This window comes from Lepisma saccharinum, chromosome 5 (assembly GCF_977018435.1).
Source record: "Lepisma saccharinum chromosome 5, izLepSacc3.1, whole genome shotgun sequence".
Classification (NCBI taxonomy): domain Eukaryota; kingdom Metazoa; phylum Arthropoda; class Insecta; order Zygentoma; family Lepismatidae; genus Lepisma; species Lepisma saccharinum.
In genome coordinates this window covers 62,398,094-62,423,652 of record NC_139233.1, presented here as the reverse complement: position 1 = coordinate 62,423,652, position 25,559 = coordinate 62,398,094, and the positions used below count along the sequence as shown (strand labels likewise).

The window sequence follows — 25,559 nt, the reverse complement described above, 5'->3', positions numbered from 1 at the left end:
CTAGCATTTACTTGAAAGGGAACTGCAACTAGGACTGCAGAATAGTTGCAGCTTTAAACATTAACTAGAACTTGCTCTACTTTCATACGCTAACGATTGTCGAGAAAAATACACAGGAAATTCTTGATTAACCTTTATAATTGTCTGTCTCGATACGATGGAACAATACCGTGTAAGTTCCGGGCGTAGCGTTAAAGGGAGACCTCGTTATTGGCATTCCCCCAGCATGCATTGCGCGCTGAATCATCATTGTCGCATACGGGAAATGGTAAAACCACATCAATTATGGCCAGTTTCCGTTTACCACATCATAATCCGGTCCGAATTGCGAAACAGATTTCACGGATAGCAATTTTCTAGTCCGTAAGGTAATTTGTTGGGCATTTCTGCCCCCCTTCCTCCGCGCCCCATCTGACCTCTCCAATAAGCATTGGCTTTGGCAGCCGATTTGCGCCAGCCATTCGGGCGTGAATTTGTAGCGTTGTTCCCTCGTTGGGCGTCGGATGAGATTTAAATCAACAGTCCTAATGCTTGGATTTGGTCTGACTAAATAGTTTCTCCATTTCTGGCCGCTGGGGTGCGCTGGGCCACGCTATAAATGCCAAATGAATACAAATGGCTGCGTTGGATTTTTGGGCAAGATTATATAATTGGGGGACAAGGTTTATTTCGGTTCGTGAAGGATCCATGCAAGTTTCTGATCAATTCATTACGAGACTCATTCGCAGTGGGAGAACTAAAGTTCTTGCTTTGGAGACGAGGGGACTGGATATAGGTGTAAACAGGAAATGCATCCCGTGAAAACTCTGCTTTATTAATTGGTTGCTACTGTCATAATTATGCATGTAAAGTTGAAGAATGAATTAACAGGCAGCAATAACAACTCGTAGAGAAATTAATTAGGAAATAGTCCAAGCAGTTTAAATGAAAAATAAATTAGAAGTTTGTAATAACAACTATCATGAAAAATGAATGAGGAGATTGTAATATGAACTGATGAAAAATGAAGCACAAGATAATGCATCAACTCATACGAAATACGATTCAAAAGATAGTAATAGTAAGTTGCATAGAAATTGAGTCGGCACATAATTCCTAGTTTCGATGCTGTCAAATGAATCATTAGATAGTATTAGTAACGCGCATAAACCACCAGAAAAATGAATTAGCAGATGAAAAGTCGACATGAAAAGTGAATCGCCAGATAACTCAACTCGTATGAAGAATGAATCGACAAGAATGAACATCAAATTATATGAAAAATGAATCATCAGAATAGTAGGCCGATGAATGTGAGGCGTACCCGATGGCGTAGTGGTAACGTCGTCGCATGGTAAACAAGGGGTTCCGAGTTCGATACCCGGTTGATGGTTCGGATCCTACTTTAAATTGAAGGTTCAGTCCCGATTAGCCTTTCTGTCCTTAAAGTGGACTTGAAAACGAACTCGAATAAATAGACCAATGCATGTGTCGAAAAAAATCAGTACATTTCGGCACATGGACCTTTGGTGTCAAACGATTCGAATTATGCCTTGTGTGAAACGTGCACGACACACCGGCTGAAAATCTTCGAGGCACCGACGCGTAGTGATATTTTTTTCAATAAATGTAGTAGTTGTTTTTGTATCTCTACAACCACAAGAACATTAATTTTTCAGTAATATATTGTAGTGGAGTATTGTTTGGCACGAACACACTGTACTACATTGTGTTAGCATATCTACAATTTATGTAAGAGAGAGTATTAATGTTAACAATAATCAGATGAGTATTTCTAAACACTATATTCATTTCCTCATACATTCACTATTGCATCAATCATTCTATTAAATTCACAGCTGCACCCAGGAACAAACAATAGAAGGTAAGAATTCTAGTCGCCGGATATTGGTGGACAAGCAGTCAAATTCAGGATTATTAAAGGTCCGGGAATTGTAAATAAATTAATTCCCTTCCGGAAGAAAAACTCAGCAAGTGTAAATGGGTTCTAGACCGTAAAGAACGTTTTTATGTTGGTTTTTTTTCGGATCAATTTAAATTCGGTCCAGGATCCTTTTTTTCGAATCAATTTAAATTCGGTCCAGGAACCTTTTTTCCGAATCAATTTAAATTCGGTCCAGAAACCTTTTTTCCGGATCAATTTAAATTCGGTTCAGAAACCTTTTTTCCGAATCAATTTAAATTCGGTCCATGCACCTTTTTTCCGGATTAATTTAAATGCGGCCCAGGATTATTTTTTCCGAATCAATATAAATTCGTTCCAGGATCCTTTTTTCCGGATTAATTTAAATTCGGTCCAGGATCCTTTTTTCCGAATCAATTTAAATTAGGTCCAGGATCCTTTATTCCTGATCAATTTAAATGCGGCCCAGGATCTTTTTTCCGAATCAATTTAAATTCGATCCAGGAATATTTTTTCCGGATCAATATAAATTCGTTCCAGGATCCTTTTTTCCGGATTAATTTAAATTCGGTCCAGGATCATTTTTTCCGAATCAATTTAAATTCGGTCCAGGATCATTTTTTCCGAATCAATTTAAATTCGGTCCAGGATCCTTTTTTTTTTTTCGGATCAATTTAAATGAGGCCCAGGAACATTTTTTCCGTATTAATTTAAATTCGGTCCAGGAACCTTTTTCCCGGATCAGTTTAAATAAGATCCAAGTTCCGTATTGAAATGAAACAATACGCAAATTGAACCGAATTTAAATTGTGCGAGAGAAATGTTTCTGGTCATGTTACGGAACCCAATAGAACCCATTAGAATTTATGCGTTCCTGGATCTTTAACAACCCTGGTCAAATTTGAAACAACAGCGAGATATTTTTCTAAAAATCTGTAAGATACTAAAAATTCTCTGTGAAGTCCGTATTCTATGACCTGTCTCTGCGAGTAACGATTAGTGTAAAAAAAAACGGTATAAATCTCTTAAATACAAAGCAACGTACATTTCTTATTTATTCCGCAGGTCCTGACGACCCAAGGATTCTTGGCCCCAAGGACCAGTACTACAAGCAGGGCAGCACGGTCAGCTTTACGTGTTTGATCCCGAATCAAACGAAGCCGCCGAAGATAGTGAACTGGTTCCACGGACCCAGCCTGACGACCTTCAACTCCGCCAGGGGAGGCATCAACCAGGAGTCCGTCATGACCGACTCCCAGACCACCAGCAAACTTACCGTTTCCTCCGTCACAGTAGAGGATTCTGGGACTTACACCTGTGCTCCGGACAACTCCAAGAATGCTACTGTGTCGCTTTATGTAATTGAAGGTAATTTGAAAGTTTTATTACAGATATTGATGAGTAATTTGCAAGGCTGTTGTATTTTAAAGGCAAATGTCTTAGTAAATTGATGTTTCTTCACGAGGTATGAGGACAGAGCTTCTTCTCTTCAAAGCGTTCTTTGAAATACAATTTTTTCAGGAAAATTGGGGGCGTTTTAAGGCGGGGCTCTCCGATAGCACATCACGCTGTCACAATGTAATCAAGGGATCCATAGATCGATTACCGCTGGGGGGACATAGCAAAGTTGTTAGTATCCCACTTTAAACTGTAGATCCATTCCTAGTTAGTCAAGTTAAGCATGAAGTGAACTTAAAACAAATTGCTTCAGAATATTCTAAGCTTTTAATGTACTAATCAAGGAAAGTTCACTTGCGTGACGGTGGTTTTTCGTCCATGTCAGATACAGATTTCTTGAAACAATAGTTAAAGAAAGAAAATTTGTTTTCTTTTTGATAGTTAAATTCAATGTACAACAACTCGATCAGCTCATCTATGTGGCTAAATGAATAGAGAGAGAGAGAGAGAGAGTAGTAGATCTTTAGTTTCTGTGACCTCTTGATAACTCAGGATGTAGTTAGATACTAAAGCTACACGTATGTAATTTTAAAAAAATACTGACTAATATTATTTAATTGCAATATAAATTTACCTGGACTAACATTTCTGTCTTCCTCTGGAATTCAGTTTATCGGAAAGAACATTCTGTGTATTTTTAAACAATTGAAGGGCACAGGGGAAGAACAGAATGAGGATATGATGATTGATTAATTTATTGATTTGCTTTGTTTTACTTTGCTTTTTGTGCCACTTTTGGCTCATTTGCGAAGATGGGGATGAATGATGATGAAATTGATGCATGTTCACTCACAGATATCCATGCCCAGGCCGGGATTCAAATCCGGGACCTCTGGCGTCGTAGCGCGCAGTGCTAACCACTCCGCCACGGACGTCGCTTTTTGATTTTGAATTTAAATAAAACTTCATGTAAGTGAAATTAAGGCTTTTGGCTTAGCGGGGCAGATCAGTAATTGAAATTCTTGGTTTTAATATTCGCCTTCAGTGGCCTGTAAGCAAACCGCCATTATAGCTGAACAGCAGTCACAACGCTCCTGGAGGCGAAACGATAAACTAAACGCAGAAACTCCGCCATTAATTCAAGTCTTCTCTTGGTAGCGGTGCAGAAGGAGGGAGAACATATTACTTAAACTCCTTGTTCCTCTCCAGCCAGCGCCTGTTCAGGGAAGAATACAAATTCAATCCAAAAACCTCGTTCTTCAGATTAGACCAGCTGTATCTTCAGGACGACAAACATAGTCAAACTTGGTAACAAAAGAAGAAAGCTGCTGTTTTGTATTTCTTGCAAATCCATTCCCCTCCGCACAGCCTTTTTTTTTTTATTGCCACGTACTACAAAGAAGCTTTCCTTCTGAGCCGGCCAAATTTATGCACTGTTGTCTTTTCGGAAGGCGGCGTATATTCTGACCTGATTAAGTCATAAATTAGGCAGGGACTGCGAGGAGCTCAACAGATCTGACAGGGGATGTCATAAAATATTCTTAATGGTTTTACGCATGCGCGCAGCAATTTTCCGCGTGATATATGAGTCTTCCTACTTTCTTCTTTCACCGAGTGTGCTTTTTTCCCTTATCATTGCCTCAATTTTCTTTCGTATTCATGAGTTTCTTGCCTTCGGGGCACAGGGTGGGAGAGATACAATGCCCTAAGCCCTGGTGTTCCGGAATTAATTCCTTGTTGAACGACTCGTAATTTTGATGTTTTTGATGTCTCAAAGTCATAAATATTACAACACTCACGGGCTGAAAAATCAAAATTTAAATATTGATAACGAGTTGCTTCGAATTTTATCTGCATTGTAGTAATTTACATACCTGTTATTTAACGTCACGTTTCTGCCACTTTTGGCTAATCGCAACGATGAGTCATGATTATATTAAATTGATGTAGGACACACACATATAATAACCATGCTCAGGCCGGTATTCGAACATGGAGGCGAGTCAGAACATTGACCACTAAACGCGCTTTTTCTAAAAAAAACTCACATAATTCTTTCTCATTTTTTTCATAATAATTTCACTTACTTCTTTCCTTTTTCATTCAGGACAGACAAACGCACATACATGCCTTATTCAGGATTCGAACTCGAGACCATTGGTGTCGTAGCTAATCGGAACTGAACCTACAGATTAAACTGGTATCCGAACTTCACCGGTTATCGAACTATGTACCCCTTGAGTACAAGGTGGCGACATTACGACTAAGCCATCTGAGAGGCGCACGTATAAACGTATTGATACAGATAAATTGCTCCTTAACGACCGTTCTTCATTTGTAATAACTTTTATTATATTTCAGGCGAACACACAGAAGCAATGCAGAGAGATATAAATAATAGTTCATCATCTTCACTGAAGACAGACACCTTCACGAAAACAACATTAGTGTTTTTATGGATTCTGATATCCATGGCGGTAACGTGAAATTCATAGCTCATTGGGAACACAAGGTGGAAACAGTTTCCAAGAAACCGACGAAAGTTGTACAAGACAACGTTTCAAGTTTACACATCAAGACTTCAATATATTTTCTCAAAGAACGGTAAGTGAAGTACGAAAGTGTCGGGAAGAAACAACGATGATGTGTTTCGTTCTAGTTCGTTACGAAATCCTTGAGTGAATCTTTATCGAAAAACAAAAGACGTTTTGTTTCTGTGGAGCAGATAAAGTGTGATTATAAAGTGAACTTGACTCTCAACAAATCAATACAGTCGAATAAGAAACCAACATATTGTGTTCATTAACCTTATTTCCTTGTGGCAAATGTACTTTTAGTGACATTGTTAATAAGAAAGCTCTACCTCCAATGTTTGTTTCAAGTAGGAAAGTAATGTGATTTGAATATAAAATTCGTTGCATACTACTTATAATATTCCTTCATGTGAAAGCAACTGGGACTTATGGTGAAGATAGTATTGCAAAAAATAGCATTACAAAATTCTTATGGGTAGTAATAGCCATATATTGGAATTTTCATTAGTGTATAAAGTAAGTGAAACAGTATAATGCTACTTCGTTGTAAAATTTCGTATTGGTTGTTGATATGTTCATTATAAAGTTGTTTATATTATCTTATTTGACGATAAGAGAGGTTATTTATATTCACAAAACTGCAGTATTAAGTGTTATAATTAATTGGCTTTTATTGTAATAAACGTAATTGTAATAATAAAGACATTTAGATTACTTCAGTTCGGTACGCTTTATTTTTGGACGAGGTCCAGCTAGTGTTGATCTAGCACCTAACGTCATACAAGAAAAACACATTACATTGCATGATTATACAGAAAAACTATACACTACATGATTTTTTTTAAATAATATTATATAAAATAGCTGCTACAAATAGAAAGGAGAAAATGAGAGAGATATGTATAATATACAGAGTGAGTAAAAATATCGACGTCGACATCGATATATCGGAATATAGCACAGCCCTACTTCTGAGATGTTTGTTTCAAGCCTCAACTTCACGTTACAATTAATTGAGAACTACTTGATGTATTACAATGTAGCAAACGCCATTCTTAATGCATTTTTTCCTACTTTCAATTGCACTAAAAATAATATGGGGTTTCCATGTTAAGAAACGTAAGTTTGTGTTGAAAATCGTACTTCCTTACGTAGTTGAACGTATTGTGTCCACTAATTTCATGAGCCCCTCTCATATGATTTATATCTGCGAAAGTAGTTTTTCAATATTTACTGTTGTTCACGAAATATTTCCAATGGTAAATTTTGGTGATTCACCCTATATACAGAGCATTCCCTGACATTCGCTACGAGACTCGCCGGCAAGCTGCCCGGCATCAGCGCTTGTCTTTCCCGGTGAACGGGTTGGCGACAGTCGTTTATATTAAACCTCGTAAAAAGGTTTATAGTAACAGGGTCAGTTCTGAATAAAAGTGGAAAGAAAAATGGGTAAATAAAGTATACAAAGACAATCCGCACAGCATCCGTGAGTTAAAAGAGAGCATTGTAAGAAAAAACAGGAGAATTACAGTAGACGAACTTGCACGTGTAAATGCCAATTTCCATCGGAGATGCCAGGAATGTGCTGCAGCAGAGGGACATCATTTTCAACACCTTCTCTAGTCAAGGTTAGCACACAATATGAAAACTGTAATTTTAATAGCGACTGTCGCTGACCCGTTGAGAGGAAGATATGCGTTAGCTCTCCTAATTTTCTTAAGTTACTATAGAAAAGAGTGTTGTGAGCTACAAAATTAGTTTCAGAATGTTTGTTAGGAAGGCGTTGGCTCTCTAAGTTTCTAATGTTTAATTAGTGAGTCCGTCATTATCTATCTATTTTGCAGTAGGTGAATAAAAAACACCGTAGTTACCCATATAATGTGGTGAATACTTTGTAAATATATTTTGTAAGCTCTCGGTCCATTGGATGTATCTTGCTCTCTTCTCTATTTGATTATATTTATCTACATAATATATATGTATACATACATAAATAATTCAATTTACAGCGTTAGCCATTTTATATTGGAATGTATAACAGTAGAAGAAGAACAATAAAAATTAACAACATGAACAAAAATTATATAAAGAGCTTATATATAAAGAGCTTTCAACATTTTAGCACAACAGCCTTTTAAAACATGCCTGATTTTCAAAAATGTCTATTTGGCTTGTTAGATTATTTTATTGGCTGGGTCGCTGGTTAGTCTGTAGAACAGGGAATGCTGGATGAGGCATAGTCTTGACTTCTGACAAGCGGAAAGTTGAGTGCTTCTTGTTATGCGAGATGAAAGTGAATTTCCTGAAGCATTTTCAGAAGCATAGGCTTTGCAGTGTTTAGTGGATGGAATTTGGTGACGTGCAATAGTGGAATTTCTGCCCCAGGGTCACACTGTCACTGCAGCCACGTATTTCAGAACCCTGAAGAAGTTACGGTCAGCCATTCGGAGGAAACGTCCAGGTGCTTTGAGAGATGAAGTTCTTGTGTTGGATGACAACTCTCGTCCACACAGTGCCAATACCACAGTGGCTCACATACGATCCCTAGGTTGAGAACGACTGGAACATCTAGCCTATAGTCCGGATTTGGCACCATCCTACTTTCATATGTTGTCCCTCTGAAGAATCACCTGGGTGGTCACCGGTTCCAGGATATGGATGAAGTCCATCGGGAGGTAACCAGCTGGCTACGACACCAACCACAAACCTTCTTTTCTGCTGGCTTTGAGGGACTCGTGAAATGCTGGGGCAAGTGCCTAAATGTTCATGGAGATTACGTTGAAAAATAAACCATATTTCATCACGTAACTATTCCAACTTTTCTTTCTATTCCATTTTGCGACTTATATATTGACTTACCCTAAAGCAACACAGCAATCAAACAAATTGCTCCCGGCTTTGTAGCTCTGTTGCTAGAGAAATTCTCACAAGATGTTTGCACACTTTGTAATTAATTACATCTAAACTTGATTCTGTTTCTTTCCATTTTCCTGGTTGACATTTTCAAGAGGAGTGCTGTGCTGACACTTCCTCGTTCTAATTTCATCTCCGTTTGTTGTCGTGTTTCCTTGTCCGTTCAAGAACTTTAGAAATACAAGAAGCGATGACCTTTTGCCTCTGAAGGCGTCCATCCACACTCACAGGTTGACGGAGGAGACAATGGAGGGAGCCACTTTGTGTGATCTCACTTCCGCTCAATTATCTAATGAAAAGTAAACAGCAGGTGGGAGAAATCATTTTAGGGTTTCCATGGTGATGTTATTAGTTCACATAGTAGATGTCACTCCTGACTACAGAATAACAAAATAGAGTTGAGTAATTGAAGTTCATTAAACAGAATCAAAGAGAATTGGTTGTTTGCTTGCAAGCTTGTCCAGTGTTCGAAATTTTTCAGCCAGTAGGTTTGACATCTGCATATCACGGGGGAGATATTGTGTTATTTCCTGTGGTTAGACGTGGAAAATTTTATGTCTCTTTCGATTACCTTACGCTGCTTTTCTACCACTTGGGTTAATAGTGCCGATGAGAATGAAAAATGAACAGATCGTTCATGAGATGCATCAGAACAGAACAGATGAATAAATTAAATACATAAAGAGGTCAAACACAATGCCCTGACTGGGGTTCGAACCTGAGATTTTTGGTTTTACAAAAACGCATGTCATTCACAGTTGAAAATTTCATTACAGTGTTTTTTTATATGCACAAGACTAACCTCATATGCTAATGAAATTATAGGTGATTATCAATGTGGATTTAAACGTAACAGATCAATTACAGATCAATTTTTTCTCATCAGACAGACACTTGAGAAAGAGTGGGAATATAATCAAAGTGTCCATCAGCTATTCATTGATTTCAAGAAAGCATATGATTCAGTCAAAAGAGATAAATTATATAATATATTAGTAGAGTTTGGAATACCTAAGAAGCTTGTTAATATGATAAAAGTATGCACCAGTGAAACAGAAAGTAAAATCCGTGTGGGTATTAATGTGTCTGACAAATTTACAATTCATGATGGGTTAAAACAAGGAGATGCATTATCTCCATTGCTCTTTAATTTTGCCTTAGAATATGCTGTTAGTAAGGTAAAATAAACTAAAGAAGGACTAAAATTAAACGGTGTGACGTAATTGTTAGCATATGCAGATGATGTAGACTTATTAGAGGATGATATAAATGCAATTAAGAATAATGCTAATATATTTTTCAAAGCAGCTAAAGAGATAGGTTTGGAAGTTAACAAAGAGAAAACTAAATATTTGTTTACAAGCCGAAACCAAGTGTTAGGTAATAATCAAAATCTAATTATTGATAACAACTCTTTTGAACCAGTTTCCAAATTTAAGTACTTAGGAGTAACATTAACAAATGAAAATTATATTAAAGAGGAAATAAAATGTAGGCTTAATTCAGGAAATTCATGTTACTTTTCTATTCATAAACTTTTGTCTTCTCGTTTAATATCTAAGAAACTAAAAGTTAAAATATACAGAACAGTAATTTTGCCTGTATTATTATATGGATGCGAAACTTGGTCCCTTACATTGAAAGAGGAACATAAATTGAGAGTATTTGAAAATAAGATCCTTAGGAAAATATTTGGACCTAAAAGGGATGAGGAGACAGGTGAGTGGAGAAGGTTACATAATTTAGAACTACATAATTTGTATTCATGTCCAGATATTATTAGAATGATTAAATGAAGAAGAGTTATGTGGGCAGGCCATGTGGCACGAATGGGAGACAAAAAAAGAGTTTACAGGATTCTTGTTGGGAAACCTGATGGTGAGAGACCTGTAGGTAGGCCAAGACGAAGATGGAGGGACAACGTTAAGATGGACCTAAAGAAAATCGGTAGGGATGGAAAAGAGTATATAGATCTTGCTCAAGGTAGGGACATATGGAAGGCCTTTGTTGCTGTAGTCATGGACCTTCGGGTTTGAGATGGCTAGAGAGTTTGTTAGTTTTTTTTTTTATACAAACGCCAAGTTAATTAATCGCCATCGAATGTGCTCGAGTGTTTCTTAGTCAGTGTCTCTTTATCAGTGTCTACAACAATTAACTAGATTTGTTTTTGTCAAGTTCACATTATGCTCAGATAGGCTAATAAGGACTGGGCCTACAGTTTAATGTGGGATCAGAACAACAATGTGTGTGCACCGAGGATCAAACCGGGTATCCCTTGACTACAAGGCGACACCGTTACCACTACGCCATCGTTTAGGCTATGATATAAATAACAAACTTTTACAAATATTCGAGTTTCTTTAATTGTATTTTCAAAATTATTTAAGTTATATAACTTTTTCACTATATACGTTTCATTTGTAATTTCATGTCGAATTTCTATCACTCTTGTTACACGTGACATTAATAGGTGAAGTGAAAGGTTAAACGTCCATACTGCGACCATGATACCAATCATCTGTTTATATCACTGAGGGTTCTGATGAGGCTTACAGCCCTCTCCGAAAATTTAAGAAAATCAACATTTTCAAATACACGCAGTGAGGAACTCTTGAAGAACCAGAGTGGTAAATGCAAACTCCCCTTTAAATGATCGCCGATTGCCGTTTTGGAGAATAGACAGCTCTAAATATACAAAATTTCTTATTGTATATACCGTCTTCTTACAAAGTAGCTGTGTACTATTCACATTTAGAGCACCTCCCAAAAGGAATTCCTGCTTCCGCCAGTGGGTTATGTGTTTATAAAATTTCACTCCATGTGACTGTACTTTTAGAAGTGAAGAAAAGGTATGTTAACTTTGTCTTAATTTTATTCAGACAAAAGTATATGTAAAATTGTACTCCCACGTAATTATGCCTGCTGTGTTTACAGGAGCCATGTCACATCCACGACTGTTTTTCCACACTCACGTAAACACTGTTTTAACTTCCTTTATTGTCCATTTTATGTGCGTGGTTCTTCACCACTCCCTTACGTCATCAAAAGCTCATTTTCCTCGAAATTAAGTCTTATCAGTTGACAAGATCAACTTGAGCAACTTACTGTTTGCCTAGTTCGATGTGATTGGCCTTGATCTGAGGGTACTGTGCGAAGCTACAATATGCTTCAACACTAGGTGGCGCTCTTTATCCTTCAAGCTGCTCAACCACTGTTACTTTTTGTTTTTGTTGTGTTTGCGAAGGAACTGCAGTGAATGTGTTTCGTTACACCACGGCTATCTCTGCCTTGGTCCTTGTATTGACAGTTCGAGATCCACTGCCGTAGCATAATTATGTGTGACAAGGTTGAATACCTGCCGTTAAATTAATAAGTCCGTGTCAATGACGCTAAAAGTAACTCCGGATAATTCAAGGTCTCCAGGTTTTCAACATTCCGGTCTTCAAGTGAGTTATGAGGTAGAGCAGAATTCGGATCAAGTATCTCGTCTTTTTAAGGTAAGTTGTTTTTTTTCATTTATGCACATTGTAGATTTCTTGATTGTATGTAAGAGCATGTCGTCAGATTAAATGTACAGCTGTCATGTATGCTCCAAACACAAGTAGAAAACAAAAATCTACGAGCAGTAATATGAGTCTAGCCTGTTCGTGAAAAACCAGATCAGTCAAAAAAATGCAATTTTACAGCAGACAGTTAGGTTATTTCTTTCATAGAAACATTACGTACATGATATACAGGGAGGTTATTTCAGTCGTTCACCGCCAGCGTGACGGCCGTTCCGCGGACTCTTCATGCAACAGGTCCCGGCAAATTGCGTTCAGGAAGTCCGTAACAGAAACCGCTTGTTTTGTAATGTTTCCACTTTTCACAATTACAGTTACAATTACAATTGAAATAAGCACGTACCTTGTCGCACGGATGCAGGAAAAGGTGTCCTCCCAAATACAAATATTTCCGGCACCTTATTTCTGACATCTAATCTTAGATTAGACATCGCTACTTTATCCTCAGTTGACAGAAAGGGAAGACAGCATCCCGGCGCATAAAGCAAACCGAAAGCGTAAAATGATATTTAAAAGTAATAATAATGATGATCACTAACCTCCTGTGTTATAAGAGATGTTGAAAATGACTTCCTTCAACAGCAATACAACACGTTTCTTAGGTTCAAGAGATCCTGTCTATCGTAATCCCTGACCACTTTTCTGCAAGAATTCGTTTTCACGTAATTATCGTACATAAAAACTCTATGTTCAAGACTATATTTGTTTAACGACATAAGTAATGAATGAATAACAATTAACACACAATAAAGCACTAGCACACCAACTCAATAACACAGTATAAACAAAACGCGTACTGATAAACGCGAACAGAAGTGAACATGAATGAGCGTAGACTCACTGTCTGGTAGCCGACAGTGTTGCTAACCATTTTTCGGCAATGTCCCTACAGACGTAGTCAAAATGTCCCTACAACTGACCAAATGTCCCTACGCCAAGTAAAGTGACTAAAAAAAAAACACCTCATTAGCATGCAAACAGAAGATAAAATATACACATTTACTTACCAAATCTTTCTGCTCGGTGCTTCCACAATTAATGAAGGAGCGAATTTACAATACAGGACCTCTCCCCGATTTTTTGTAATATTTCGCATACTCACTAATTGAGGCCTCCTAATCACGAATTTGAAGTTAAAATTTTGGGGGTCACGTGTAGAAATTGCAAAATAAGTGACATTGAGTGGTCCGCGATCGGCACGATTGCTTATTATTTACCGGAAGATTTTGTGTTTCCAATACTTAAAAAACGAAATATACATTCCTGATATTACTACGACCCCAAATTTTAACTATGTTTGCCTATCCTATCCTAACCTAACCGTACCTGAATGGTTCGTGGGGCTATCCGTCAATGGTTTGTTGGGCTACCCGTGCATGTTTTTTTCGAGCCCAAATTTTAACTATGTTTGCCTAACCTAACTTAACCTAAACTTACCAAGAATGGTCAGTGGGGCTATTCCTGAATGGTTTTGCGGTAATTGTGATTACGAACCGATAAAAAATATTATTTTCGTAGCACTTTAACGGCAAACGTTCATCATCGAAGACGCCATTTTCGTATCCTGCAATTTTATGATTGATGTACTGTTGCCAAATTTACCTGTAATCAAATCAGTTCTTCTACATCGTGATTGTCGCTGTCACATGTAAGCACGTTCTTTGGGCAATATACTGAAATCCATAAGTTTATTAATTAGCCCACAGCCATCCTCCTGCACACTCCACCTAACAATCTGTACAACATTAACAACTTTTTTACTGTTCTCTTCCGCCATTCTGCCGAGTGGTTAGCACATCGCGCTGCGACGCCAAGGGTCCCGGGTTCGAATCCCGGTCGGGCTTGGTTGTTTGTGAATGTCCATCATCAATTTCATCATTTCATCACTCATCCCCATCTTCGCAAATTAGCCAAGAGGCACAAAACGCGAAGTAAAATAAACTAAATCAATCAATCAATCAATCAATCTTCCGCCATTCTTACACGATCCATGCTCTCCAAGTATGAAATCAACAGTGTGGCAACGCTGTAGACAGCGTAACTAATTTTAATTTGTTCATATCAACAAATATGGCTACCATACTTGTATACGGAGAATCATTGCGAGAATTGAAAAGCTTATTTTACAACTTCTACACGTTAATGAACATTTTTTCCCCCTCACCCCAACATGTTAACTTGAGATAAATAATCACGAATAATTATTTCGTGAGTATAAGACGTAGCATAGACATTACAGAAGGGTCCGGTATTGTAAATTCTTGCCTTAATGAATAATAGGGGTGTGCTGGACAGAATTTTTTGGGTCGGGACGGGATCGGGACGGTAATTTTTTTAAATCCCGACATTCGGGACTGAAAAATTTGCAATTTCCCGACCAAGTCGGAAAATTTTCTGGACGGGAAATGTTCGAAATTTCCCGAAGCACTGGAAATCTCGAATTTTACAAGTCATTTTCACTTTAAGTGATTGTTTTTGCATTTCTAGAATAAAAACTTACAACTTTCGATAAGTTCCAGAAACTTACAAGGCAGAAAACGTCGAGAATTAACGACTTTTTAAAGTAAAGAATCCAGCACACCCCTAATGAATAACGTTGAGTCGTTTACTGTTGATTATGTTATTTGAAGTCATACATGCTGCTGCTGTGAAGAGATAGATGTTGGTTGGTGATGCTGTATTTCCTGCATTATTTAACAATTTTGGTCCCATTTTATTTCCCTTTTTTGTTTTTGTATCACTTAACATTGAAAATATTCTTTCCGTTTCCGCGTTAGAATGCGGCAATGTTAGCACTATTTTCGCGAGAGTGGAAATGTTTTCAAAAAGGAACTTGCCTTGAAAGTTTTTGGTAACCGATAACATGTTCCAAAATTCTGATGGAGATCTGTTAGTTAGTTCTTTTTTCTCCTCCTCGCTAAAGTATCCAGATAAACTAATTCATAAAATGTAATTTACCAAGATTGAAAAAAGTACCTACGTTTTCCCTCATTTGGCAAAATCTGTCCCTAAGTTCCTACGCGGGCGAAATTTAGTGAAAAGTCCCTATGCGTAGGGACATGTCCCTACGGTTGGCATCACTGCCAACACGTGCAGTATGAAGCGCCATCTCGCGGCTGACAACTCACCCAACCCCCGATAAGCTGCAGGCGCTGTCGCGACAACTGAGAATAAAGTAGCGATGACTAATCTAAGATTAGACGTCAGAAATAAGGTGCCAGAAATATTTGTATTTGGGAGGACACCTTTTCCTGCATCCGTGCGACAAGGTACGTGCTTATTTCAATTGTAATTGTAACTGTAATTGTGAAAAGTGGAAACATTACAAAACAAGCGGTTTCTGTTACGGACTTCCTGAACGCAATTTGCCGGGACCTGTTGCATGAAGAGTCCGCGGAACGGCCGTCACTCTGGCGGTGAACGACTGAAATAACCTCCCTGTACATGCTCGATCATCACTGCTTAGTATCTTTACACATGCCCAACATACAATTAAAGTTGTGATATTTTCTTTAATTGCTCCAGTGTTATCCTCCGCTATACAATTTCAGTTGTAGCATCTAGGCCATATGTAAAACGGTTAGCTTATTTTTTATATGTCCTTACCACCTCGTGTCCCTTTCTCAAACCAATTCTCCCCCTTTAAAAATGACTCCCTTCGACATTGCTAAATTCTGACCTGATTCTTGCCTAATTCTCCAAAGTGTATTTCGCCGCACTTGTCTTATGAATTAAGGGTGGTGTAGAGGAATACAATTTGGCGTTTTGGGAGCTACATTTTTTTCTGAATAAAACTGTAAATAAATAATATGGTCATATTTTATTTCTATTGAGGGTGGTGGAAAGTGTAGGTACCAAGGTGCAAGGTTTAGGGGGTTGGCGCAGTAGAAATTGTGAGTGCCAACATTCCACGTCGCCCTGGTCTCCTGGTGTTACACCTTATTTTTATGGAGTATATAAGAAACAGGATAGAGGTTACAACCGGTATATTAGGGTTCAATAAAACTAATTCTTCAGTTCCTAAAATTGGAGTTAGCGTTCAATACCATTGAGTGATTGATTTGCTTTAATTTACGTCGTTTTTGTCCCACTTTTGGCTAATTTGGAAAGATGGGGATAAGTGGCGATGTGATCAAATTGATTAATGTATACTCACAAACATCCATAGGATAGAACGGAATTCGAACCCGCTTCGTAGGCGTTCAATACGAGCTTTGGAAAGCTTTGTTTGATTGTGGCGCATAAAATAAATTAGTGATGAATTGGAGTGAGAGGTGAGATTTATTGGAATATAATATTTGTAAAATTTTGAAATTCTTTCTTCATTGGACTGAAATATAAAGCTTTATTATTGTAAAATTTAACTACAGTATCTACGTAGAAGGCAAAGAAACTGTAATTAGAATTGATTTGTAATTATACTCCTAAAGAAGGTCACGAAAGAACACCATTTTGCACTTGAGTATAATTATTTCTTCAATACAGCGAAGAGGTTACCATTTATTCGAATTTGAGATTCTGTTTCACATAATTTAATTCGCAAGAATTGGTAACATAGAGTCACTGACGTATGCAGGATTTTTTTTCGGAAAGGGGGGGGGGGGCAGTAATTGTAAAGGTTCATCCTATATAGCTACCTTCTAGAGAGGGCGGGATACACATTAAAATATTCCGTAATTGCCATTTTCAACCTTCGTTCCAAAAGTTGTTCATAGACAAAATTGGTAATCGGGGGTCATTTTAGGCGGAACTCTATTTACAGTAAAACCTCGTTAATCCGGACCCCGATAAGCTGGACTTCGCTTAATCCGGATAGGCCAAAAAAAAAGAGCAGACTGCAAGGTTTTAAATGTGACTAGAAGTCGACAAGAGAACTTTCCAAAGAAAAGGAAGTCAACCACTGATGAAATTCTGTTTCCCACAGACTTTGTACAATCAACAGCAAATGAATTAGGAGAAAAAAGATTTTCTCGACGAAAAATGAGTTGGCAATGCTGCGAACACCGAGACAATCTTGATAAGACGCTTGAGGAGCGTCGAGCAAACTTTCCTGAAAAGCACAACTCAACTCCAGTATCGAAGGTCATGCTACACGTGGATTGGCAACTTTCGGGAGCATGCTGTCTGTCTACACAATTCTCCCCAAATGCCTGTTTGAAGATGAACCTTCTGCTCGCATTTTATTTTTCAAATGTAGTTCTGACGTTGTAGTCATTTTACAATTATTTGTATTTGTTCTTATTTTGCTTTGCTTGTATGTCACCTTTACAATTAATCGAAACTATGAAGATGGATGATAATGAGATTAAATTGATGAAGAGACACTTAAAAAAGAGATTACCAGACCAGGACTCGAGCCCGGAACCTAAAGCGGATAAGGTGGGGAGACCGTCAATAACTCCCGGCCATGAACTGGAGTATAAAATTTGTAATTGCTCACGAGTATTTTTTGTTCTGTTCATGACTAATACCTGCTTTCGGACACTTAATTTATAAGTGACACACTTCGTTCGGTGGGGACAAGCCACGTATTGTTTGAGAGGAGGGACACATCTCGTTCATATACTACTAGATACAATCATGGACTATACTTGAAATGTGACGTGCTAAACAATACTTTCGGAGATCAGTTGGACATAGCAATTTTGATATACAAGTTGCATTGCCTTATAGATAATCTCGCAACAACGCAAAATGTTTTAATTGACTCGAATTCACAATGACTAATATATACTGGACCTACATATTTTAAATGCAAAATCTAGGTGACGAAAATATGCCTCAACACGAAATGAAAATGCAATATTCATTCAATGCACTAAAAAAGCTAACCAAAGCAGACTTTTAACAACATTACACACGTAACGTTTCCATCCTCTAACAGGGTTTTTGTTGGAGTAAGATTCACATGGCGTAATAGGATTATCATTCACTACAAAGCAATAGCTATAAACATGAGATAAACCTGAAATGAGGGATTAGAATTCACCTGAAGAGAAGTGCAGCAGGTAAAACAAAACACATATGTAAGGAAGAGGTGTGTAAGTGTAAGTTTATATGTGAAAATTGACTGAGTGGTAGCACTAGACGATTTTATGTCAGGGATCCTAGGTTCGAATACCGGTCTGGGCATTGGTGTTGTTTCTGAATGTTCTATTTATTTTATCTTCACTCATCTTCGTTGTCGCGATTGCCAAAAGTGGAAGAAAAGCGAGCTAAATAAAAATAAAAAATATATGTGAAAATTAGAAGGTTAATTAAAAGCTGATAGGTAAAATATACTCTATGAGCGATGTTCGATAGAAGTTCTCTTAAGATGTCAAACCTGTAAGAAGAAAATAGCGAAGTTGTGTGAAGGATTGAAGATAAGCTTCGATAACATGGTCACCTGGATTGTCTCGAGCTGAACCAGTAAATGGGCGATGTTTAATCCCCAAGGCCATTCTGCAAAACGAATGCCAAAAGAGGTTCGTGTGTGGATTTGGTCAGCATGAAATTGTTGGGTGATGATAAGTGAATGGTATTTTTTCTGTTTTCGTTATTTTACGTTGCGTTTCTACCTCTGTATCTTGAATGACGAATATATTAATTTGGTGAACTGATAAACACAAAAAAGCCAACCCCGTGGCTAATTGGTTAGCGCACGCGCTTCGAAGTAAGGTGAGGATGTGTCATTGTCTGCATCCCACTTCCATCTATCACATCTTCAACCTTCATCATCGCGATTATCCTAGACTGGTAGAACAGTGACGTGAAATAACAAAAATATCACCCTCGGTGTCGATTTCAAAGTTTGAAGTATTGCTGTTTCTGCATTCAATAGCGGCTCTAGATTGTGACAGTGATGTGAAATGCTTCTGATTTTATGAGAAATAGTAAAACGAGAAGAGCGATAGATATTCCTCTATTTTCAATTTTCTCTAAAACTATTTTCCCCGACTGTGGTGATAATGAATTCTGTGTAGTAAGAGAAATATACTTTAAATTAATTTATACTAATTTATGCATATGCAACTGATTAAGAGAGCCTCCACGATGGCGCAAGGAAATCGTCGCCGCATTGTAATCAAGGAGTTCACGGTTCGATGCCCGGTGGAGGCACATAGTGATTCGGATTCTAGTTTAAACTGTAGATCTCGTCCCGGTTTGCCTATTTGTGCATAAAACTCAGACTCAGAATGATTAAGGACTTTTCGACTTTTCTTCAGAACGAAAATGAATTCGTAAAGCAATAATACGCACAGCACCTCTAATTATCCACTGCCATTCAACACGCGCTACTATTCGTAAATTCAGAATTATTATTTTAGGGTTCAAATTCTGGCATCTGAAAGAGGGACACTTGGCCCCAAAAGTTTCAGGTTTGTTAACATTTACTAGTTAAGGATATTTTTGTTAAGCTGGACCTGAGGAACAAAAATATAGATCTTTTAAAATGATTTCTCAAATTAAATGTAGAAATGATGCAGCACACTAGCCCAGGGACGCTATAGTTTATTCGTAGGATGGAAAAATTGTCATATCCGCCCCCACCCCCTCGCCAAGCTGTATATTCGATTGACTTAGATTCGAGTGTTAATATTGGTTATCATTATTGGTAAGGTGATAAGGGGTTACATCATTCATTGAAACTTAACTAACTATGCTATTGGTTATACAGTATAAACAATAATAATGACAATTATCGTGCCTAGCACTCTGATTACTCTACTGGGAAGATAATTTACACCTGTAAGTTTTCCAAAACAAATACACATTTCACTTCGTATGACAAGAATCGGCGATGAAATTTCGTAAGTAGAAATTCAGTAGCATTAGTTTACCTTAACTTTCGCAAGATATGAAAAATTCCGTTTTTGAATTGTTGGATCGTAATGTCGTGACCATCCCTGATATTTTCCTTGCATATCAACAATATTTTTTTTGAAAATAGGGTTAGCAACCCTTAATTGAAGACGAAGTGAATGCCTTGCGAGGTGGTAGTCGGAAACCTGGCCTGGACGAGCAATCGTTCATTGGAGCTACGGAGTCAAGATGCCATACACGTCTGAAGCTGCACAAGTGGTTCGGATCCCACTTTAAACTGTAGGTCCAGTCCCAATTAGTCTTACTGTGCATAAAGTGGACTTAAAACAACAAATCAAATCAAACGTCTGAAGCTACTCGTGGCCGTATAATTGGCATGTTCGAATGCGGCTGCATAATTTCCGATATCGCAATAGCCATTGGAAGGCATGAAAATGTTGTTCGTCATTGGATAGAGCGTTTTCAACATGAAGGAGAAGAGGGCCTGAAAACAAGAAGGAAAACAGGGCGCCGCAGAGTGACATCGGGAGAGCAAGATGCTGTTATTGTCATTTTCATCATCCATTTTCTCCAGCCAGTATTGTTGCCAGACATTTACAACTGCAGTGTTCAAGTGATACAATACAAAGGCGTCTACAAGCTGCGGGGATACGGCGCAGAACACCAGCGAAGAAAGTGCAACTCACAGCGCAACACGTAAATGCTCGTCTTGGGTTCGATTTACAATATCTACCCATGACAAATGACTTTTGGGAAACAGTAATTTGGACTGACGAGAAAGTGTTTTGTTCTGATGAAAATGGCCAAATTAATTTGTGGCAACCGGACAGAACTCGTTATGATCCAAGATATGTTCGTAGCAATCGAAGAAGTGGAAGAATTTCAGTGGCATTTTGGGCGTGGATCAGTGCAGCTGGTGCATGAGATATCGTAGAAATATCCTCGAGGATGGATTCCGAAGAGTATATTACAGTGCTTGAAGAACATACGCTACCGACAGTTCGCGTTATTTATCCTTGGGAGGAAATGCTCATCATCAACTTCGTTCATGATAATTGCAGTATCCATACGTCCAAAAGAACGAAGGAATGGCTTGCACATCACCCTGACATTCAGCAATTCGAATGGCCAGCAAAATCACCAGACCTCAATCCAATTGAAAACGTATGGTCCATTATGGTGAGAGAATGGGAACCTGGCTATGAAAGAACAAGAGAACAATTACGTGGCCATGTGTATGACGTATGGAGAACTATACAGAACAGGCCACGTATTTGTCATAGACTTGTTGAATCTATGCCCAGAAGATTACGTGAGGTAATCGACAACAATGGCTGGTGGACTCATTACTGAACACACGTCAACGTTATTTGAAACATTGAAAATCAAGTTTATTTTTTGTTTGTTTGAATGAGCATGTCCTTTCTTTCTTTCTGTTTTCCCTAGAGACAATATATTTATTTTCTTTGAAACATTTTGAACTCTGATTTTTACAAAGCTGCATTAATTTAGCATGTGACACAATGGTTTCAAATTATGGCATTTCAGTTTGGAACAGGCAAACTAAAGTCGAGTTTGCAAAAGCAAATACATTTTTTCGCCCATGTAACTCATTGTTTCTTCCAATTATCGAGTGCTTTCTTTGCTTTGCGTTGATCTAGGTCACTCAGTCGCCATTTTTGTTTGTGAGCATATACTAGTATGATTGAAGCTTATCCTCTATCCTTTCATCATACAACTTGACTATGGGCTTCAGGTTTGACATCTTAATAGAATTTCTATCAAATATAAATCATCAACTTGAAATATATTTAATTACTAGCTACTACTTTCCAAAATTTGGTATGTTTGGTTTTCTGATGATACACGTGATATCGTAAAATTCGAATATGATAGATTTGTATTTTATACCTATGGAGATTACTTACTTACTTTTGTATCTCAGATCTCTTGTAATTACCTACTACAAATTATGCGAAACAATACACTAAACATCCCCTCCCCCGACCTGTTTTCAAGGATCGATCCAGCATCCACCTCACAGAAATTTCCATCTCGATCATTGCATATCAAATAAGTATGGGTCTTAGTGAATCTTCCCTGTAATGCAGATCCATAATTTGCTCTAGAGCATGTGAAGATAACTGAAAGCAATACTTGTGTATATAATTTCAATTTTGAACTATTTATTCATCTATTTACTTCTTTCATTGTGGGAGGGAGACTGGCAGCCGGGAGATAGGCCAAGGCCCTTCCAGGGCTGTATAGCCACGTTTCTTTTATTTACTTCTTTCGGTCCGGGGTTCCATACCCGGTGGAAGCACATAGTGGTTCGGATCTCACTTTACAACGTATGTCAAGTCCCGATTAGCTTTTCTATGCAAAACGTGGATTGAAAAAAATACTTAGTCAAAATTTGTGACAGTTAGTTACTGATCGCAAGTTGCATTGTTGCAGAATATGCGGATACTAGACGTGTTGAAAGCAGAGGTGTTTATTTGGAATCAAAATCCCTCACCCTCCGAGATCGCAGAAGCCCTCACCCTCCACCGCCCTCACCCTCACAAGTCTTCCGGAGGGTGAGGGTGAGGTCTGCCCTCATGAGGGTGAACACCTCTGGTTGAAATAATCACGACGATGAGGAGGAGTCATGATATGATAAAAGCACACAAAAAAACAATAACCAGGCCGGTATTTTTTTTAAAAAAAGGAATACACCTATTCGGTAGTATCCCCCGTCATTCGCACATTTCTCAAACTTTCATACTGTCAATTTTTACTCTAATTGTTTCTCGGATATTAACGAGATGTGCCTCCCCAAACGCCGTGTCAAACAAAAAGCGGATTCTCCCCGTCGAACACATTTTGGATTTAATACCACTCATAAATTAAGTGTCCAGAAACAGATATTAAGCATGAATATACGATAAAATACTCCTTAGCAATTACAAATAATTATAAGCTAACTCGTGGCCGAGAGTTAGAACGATGTGACTAAACTTCCCCGCTCTTGCTTCCGAGTTCGAGGCCTGGTCTCAGCATGGAGTTCTATCTCTGCAGTGTTTCCTTATCAATTTAATCTAATTATCATCCATCCTCATAGTTGCGACAAATTATTAATGTGTCATGGTAATAACAAAGCAAAATAAGAAAAAAAATTGTAACATTACTGCAATGTCAGAACTACGTTGGCAAAAAAAAGTGAACACCAGATCATTTTCAAACAGGCATTTGGGGAGAAATGTGTAGAGGTAGACAGACAACATGATCCCGAAAGTTGCCAATCGACATGACCTTCGGTACTGAAGTTGTGCGTTGAGAAAACTTTGCTTGAGGCTCCTCAAGCGTCTTAATACAAATGCCTCGGTGTTCGCAGCATTGCCAACTCATTTTTCATCGAGAAAATCTTCTTTCTCCTAATTCATTTGCTGTTGATTGTACTCTACTGGATAGTGTATTTAGGCCTATGCCCTTTAAATACACCATAATAAACGTGTTTTGTTGTTATAAACGGAGTTTTAATACACTTTCTACTATTCTTTTATGTTATTTCAGTTAATCCGGATTTTCGTTAAACCGTACAACTTATCCCCCCTTTAATTCGGATTAACGAGGTTTTACTGTATCTCATAATTTGTTTTCATCCCGAGTTATTTACTGCTTTCATTTGAAATTTTTGATTTTCTAAAAAAATCGGATGAGGCTGCAGTCCCATCAGCTCGCCCTTGCTTACGCCAGTGCTTAGAGCCAAAGCAAGTTATCTGCCTCACTCCGTGGGATATCTGCTTTCAACATAATTTTCTTTGTATTTTTTCTCATCCAGCTCTCTTGTGTGTCTTCCTGTCCTAACTATTGTCACGTATATTGTTTTATGGTAATACGTTTTCACAAAAAAAGAAAAGAAAGAAAACTCACTACAAAAATAATATAAGGTTATATTGAAAAATTTGTAGTTTGTATTTCTGTTTTAAGAAATACGTTTAGCACATTTTAAATGCTTTAATTATCTTTTAGTGTAAGAACATCTTTAAAAACGTACCATTACTTCTCATTTGGGAGGGCCTCCCCGATGGCGCAGTGGTAGCGCCGTTGCCTTGTAAGCAAAGGGTATCGGGTTCGATACCTGGGGGAGGCACATTAGTGGTTCGGATCCCACTAGGTCCATTCCCGATTAGCCTTACTGTGCATAAAGTGAACTATAAACAAAATCAATCAAATTCTAATTTGAGAGTATTTAAGAAGAAAATAAAAAAGCTTTGAACGAACGGCGCCCTCTGTGCATGGCGCCCTAGGCTTAGTCCCTCCCCCCAGCCTACCCCTGGCTACGGTCCTGAGATAAATATGGTTTTCTGCTTCTTCTGTGTGTACTTAGTCCGCCACTGTATGGCGAGAAAGTTTCCATAACAATTCTATTTACACCTTTACATTCTGATAGTTCTTGAAAGAAGGTTGGTATTTGTTAAGAAAGAACCTATGAACATTAACGCAGAATGAAGTGTAAATAATAGGGAAATATAAGAAATACTTGAAAATCACGAACGCTTTGGCAGCTTTCACTTGTAAACGAACCTTCAGGGAAAAATGAAACCTTTCATATCGGAGTGAGACGACATGTCGCTTGCGTGTCACTCGACTGGGCCGCTTTTTTAACAGCCGCATCGTGTCGCCTCGGTGTGTTAATCGTGCATGCGCAGTGAATGTTTTCGTACAGACTGCGGTCCTTTTTGCTTGTCACTTCAGTGTAAAACTTATGCCACTTGTCGCTTCGGTATAAATGCAAATGGTTGGGACATAATAGAAAGAATGGGAAAAGAAAGATTCTCAAATAAAATAATGAAGGAAAAACTGAAGTCAATGAAGACGACACCAGAATTGAGATGGAGGGATGAAGTTATCGATGGGAATAAATGAATTGAAATTAGTTCAGTACCAAATGTTCTGGTGCCCGATTACAAGGTAAGGTAAAATACACAACATGCAGGAAATGGTGAGCTTCTTCCTGACATTTTCAAAGCAATAGTCCTCCAAAATGCTGCAGAAATCTAAATCTAACAAAATTAACTACCCAATTGTTTAGACTATTAATTAATTCCTACTCTTTATATGATTACATGCAATACTTAACAGGATATATGCAGGCATTTATAAATATCTCATACATGTGAAAAAATATTATAAAGAAGTAAGAAATTATTATCTTTGCAATGATTTCTTACTGTAGTTTTATTAGCGCATTGAAAGCTAGAGAGTTTCAAAGGAGTTTTAACATCTTTGAACTCAAACGCCATCTTTTATATTCCTCGTAAGTACAAAAGGCGGAAGGGGATTCAATGCGAAAAGAAAACCAAATTAACTCGAACCGAAACTTTTTTCAAAATACTTTACTTGTTGAGAGAGAAAGCTTATTATTTAACTTTTTTTCTCCTTCCTCCCTACGTGCTT

The 25,559-nt window shown here is 37.9% G+C and overlaps 1 protein-coding gene across 1 annotated transcript in view; it reads left to right on the top strand.

Moving 5' to 3' along the window:
• Positions 1–6,558, top strand: part of LOC145987842 (zwei Ig domain protein zig-8-like) — a 366,613-nt gene extending 360,055 nt beyond the window's left edge. Inside the window, exons 5-6 of the mRNA XM_083122585.1 lie at positions 2,969–3,271; positions 5,663–6,558. Coding sequence (XP_082978711.1) covers positions 2,969–3,271; positions 5,663–5,787 — 428 coding nt within the window. The 3' untranslated portion in view covers positions 5,788–6,558. The remainder of the gene's footprint in view (positions 1–2,968; positions 3,272–5,662) is intronic.
• The last annotated feature ends 19,001 nt before the right edge of the window (positions 6,559–25,559 follow it).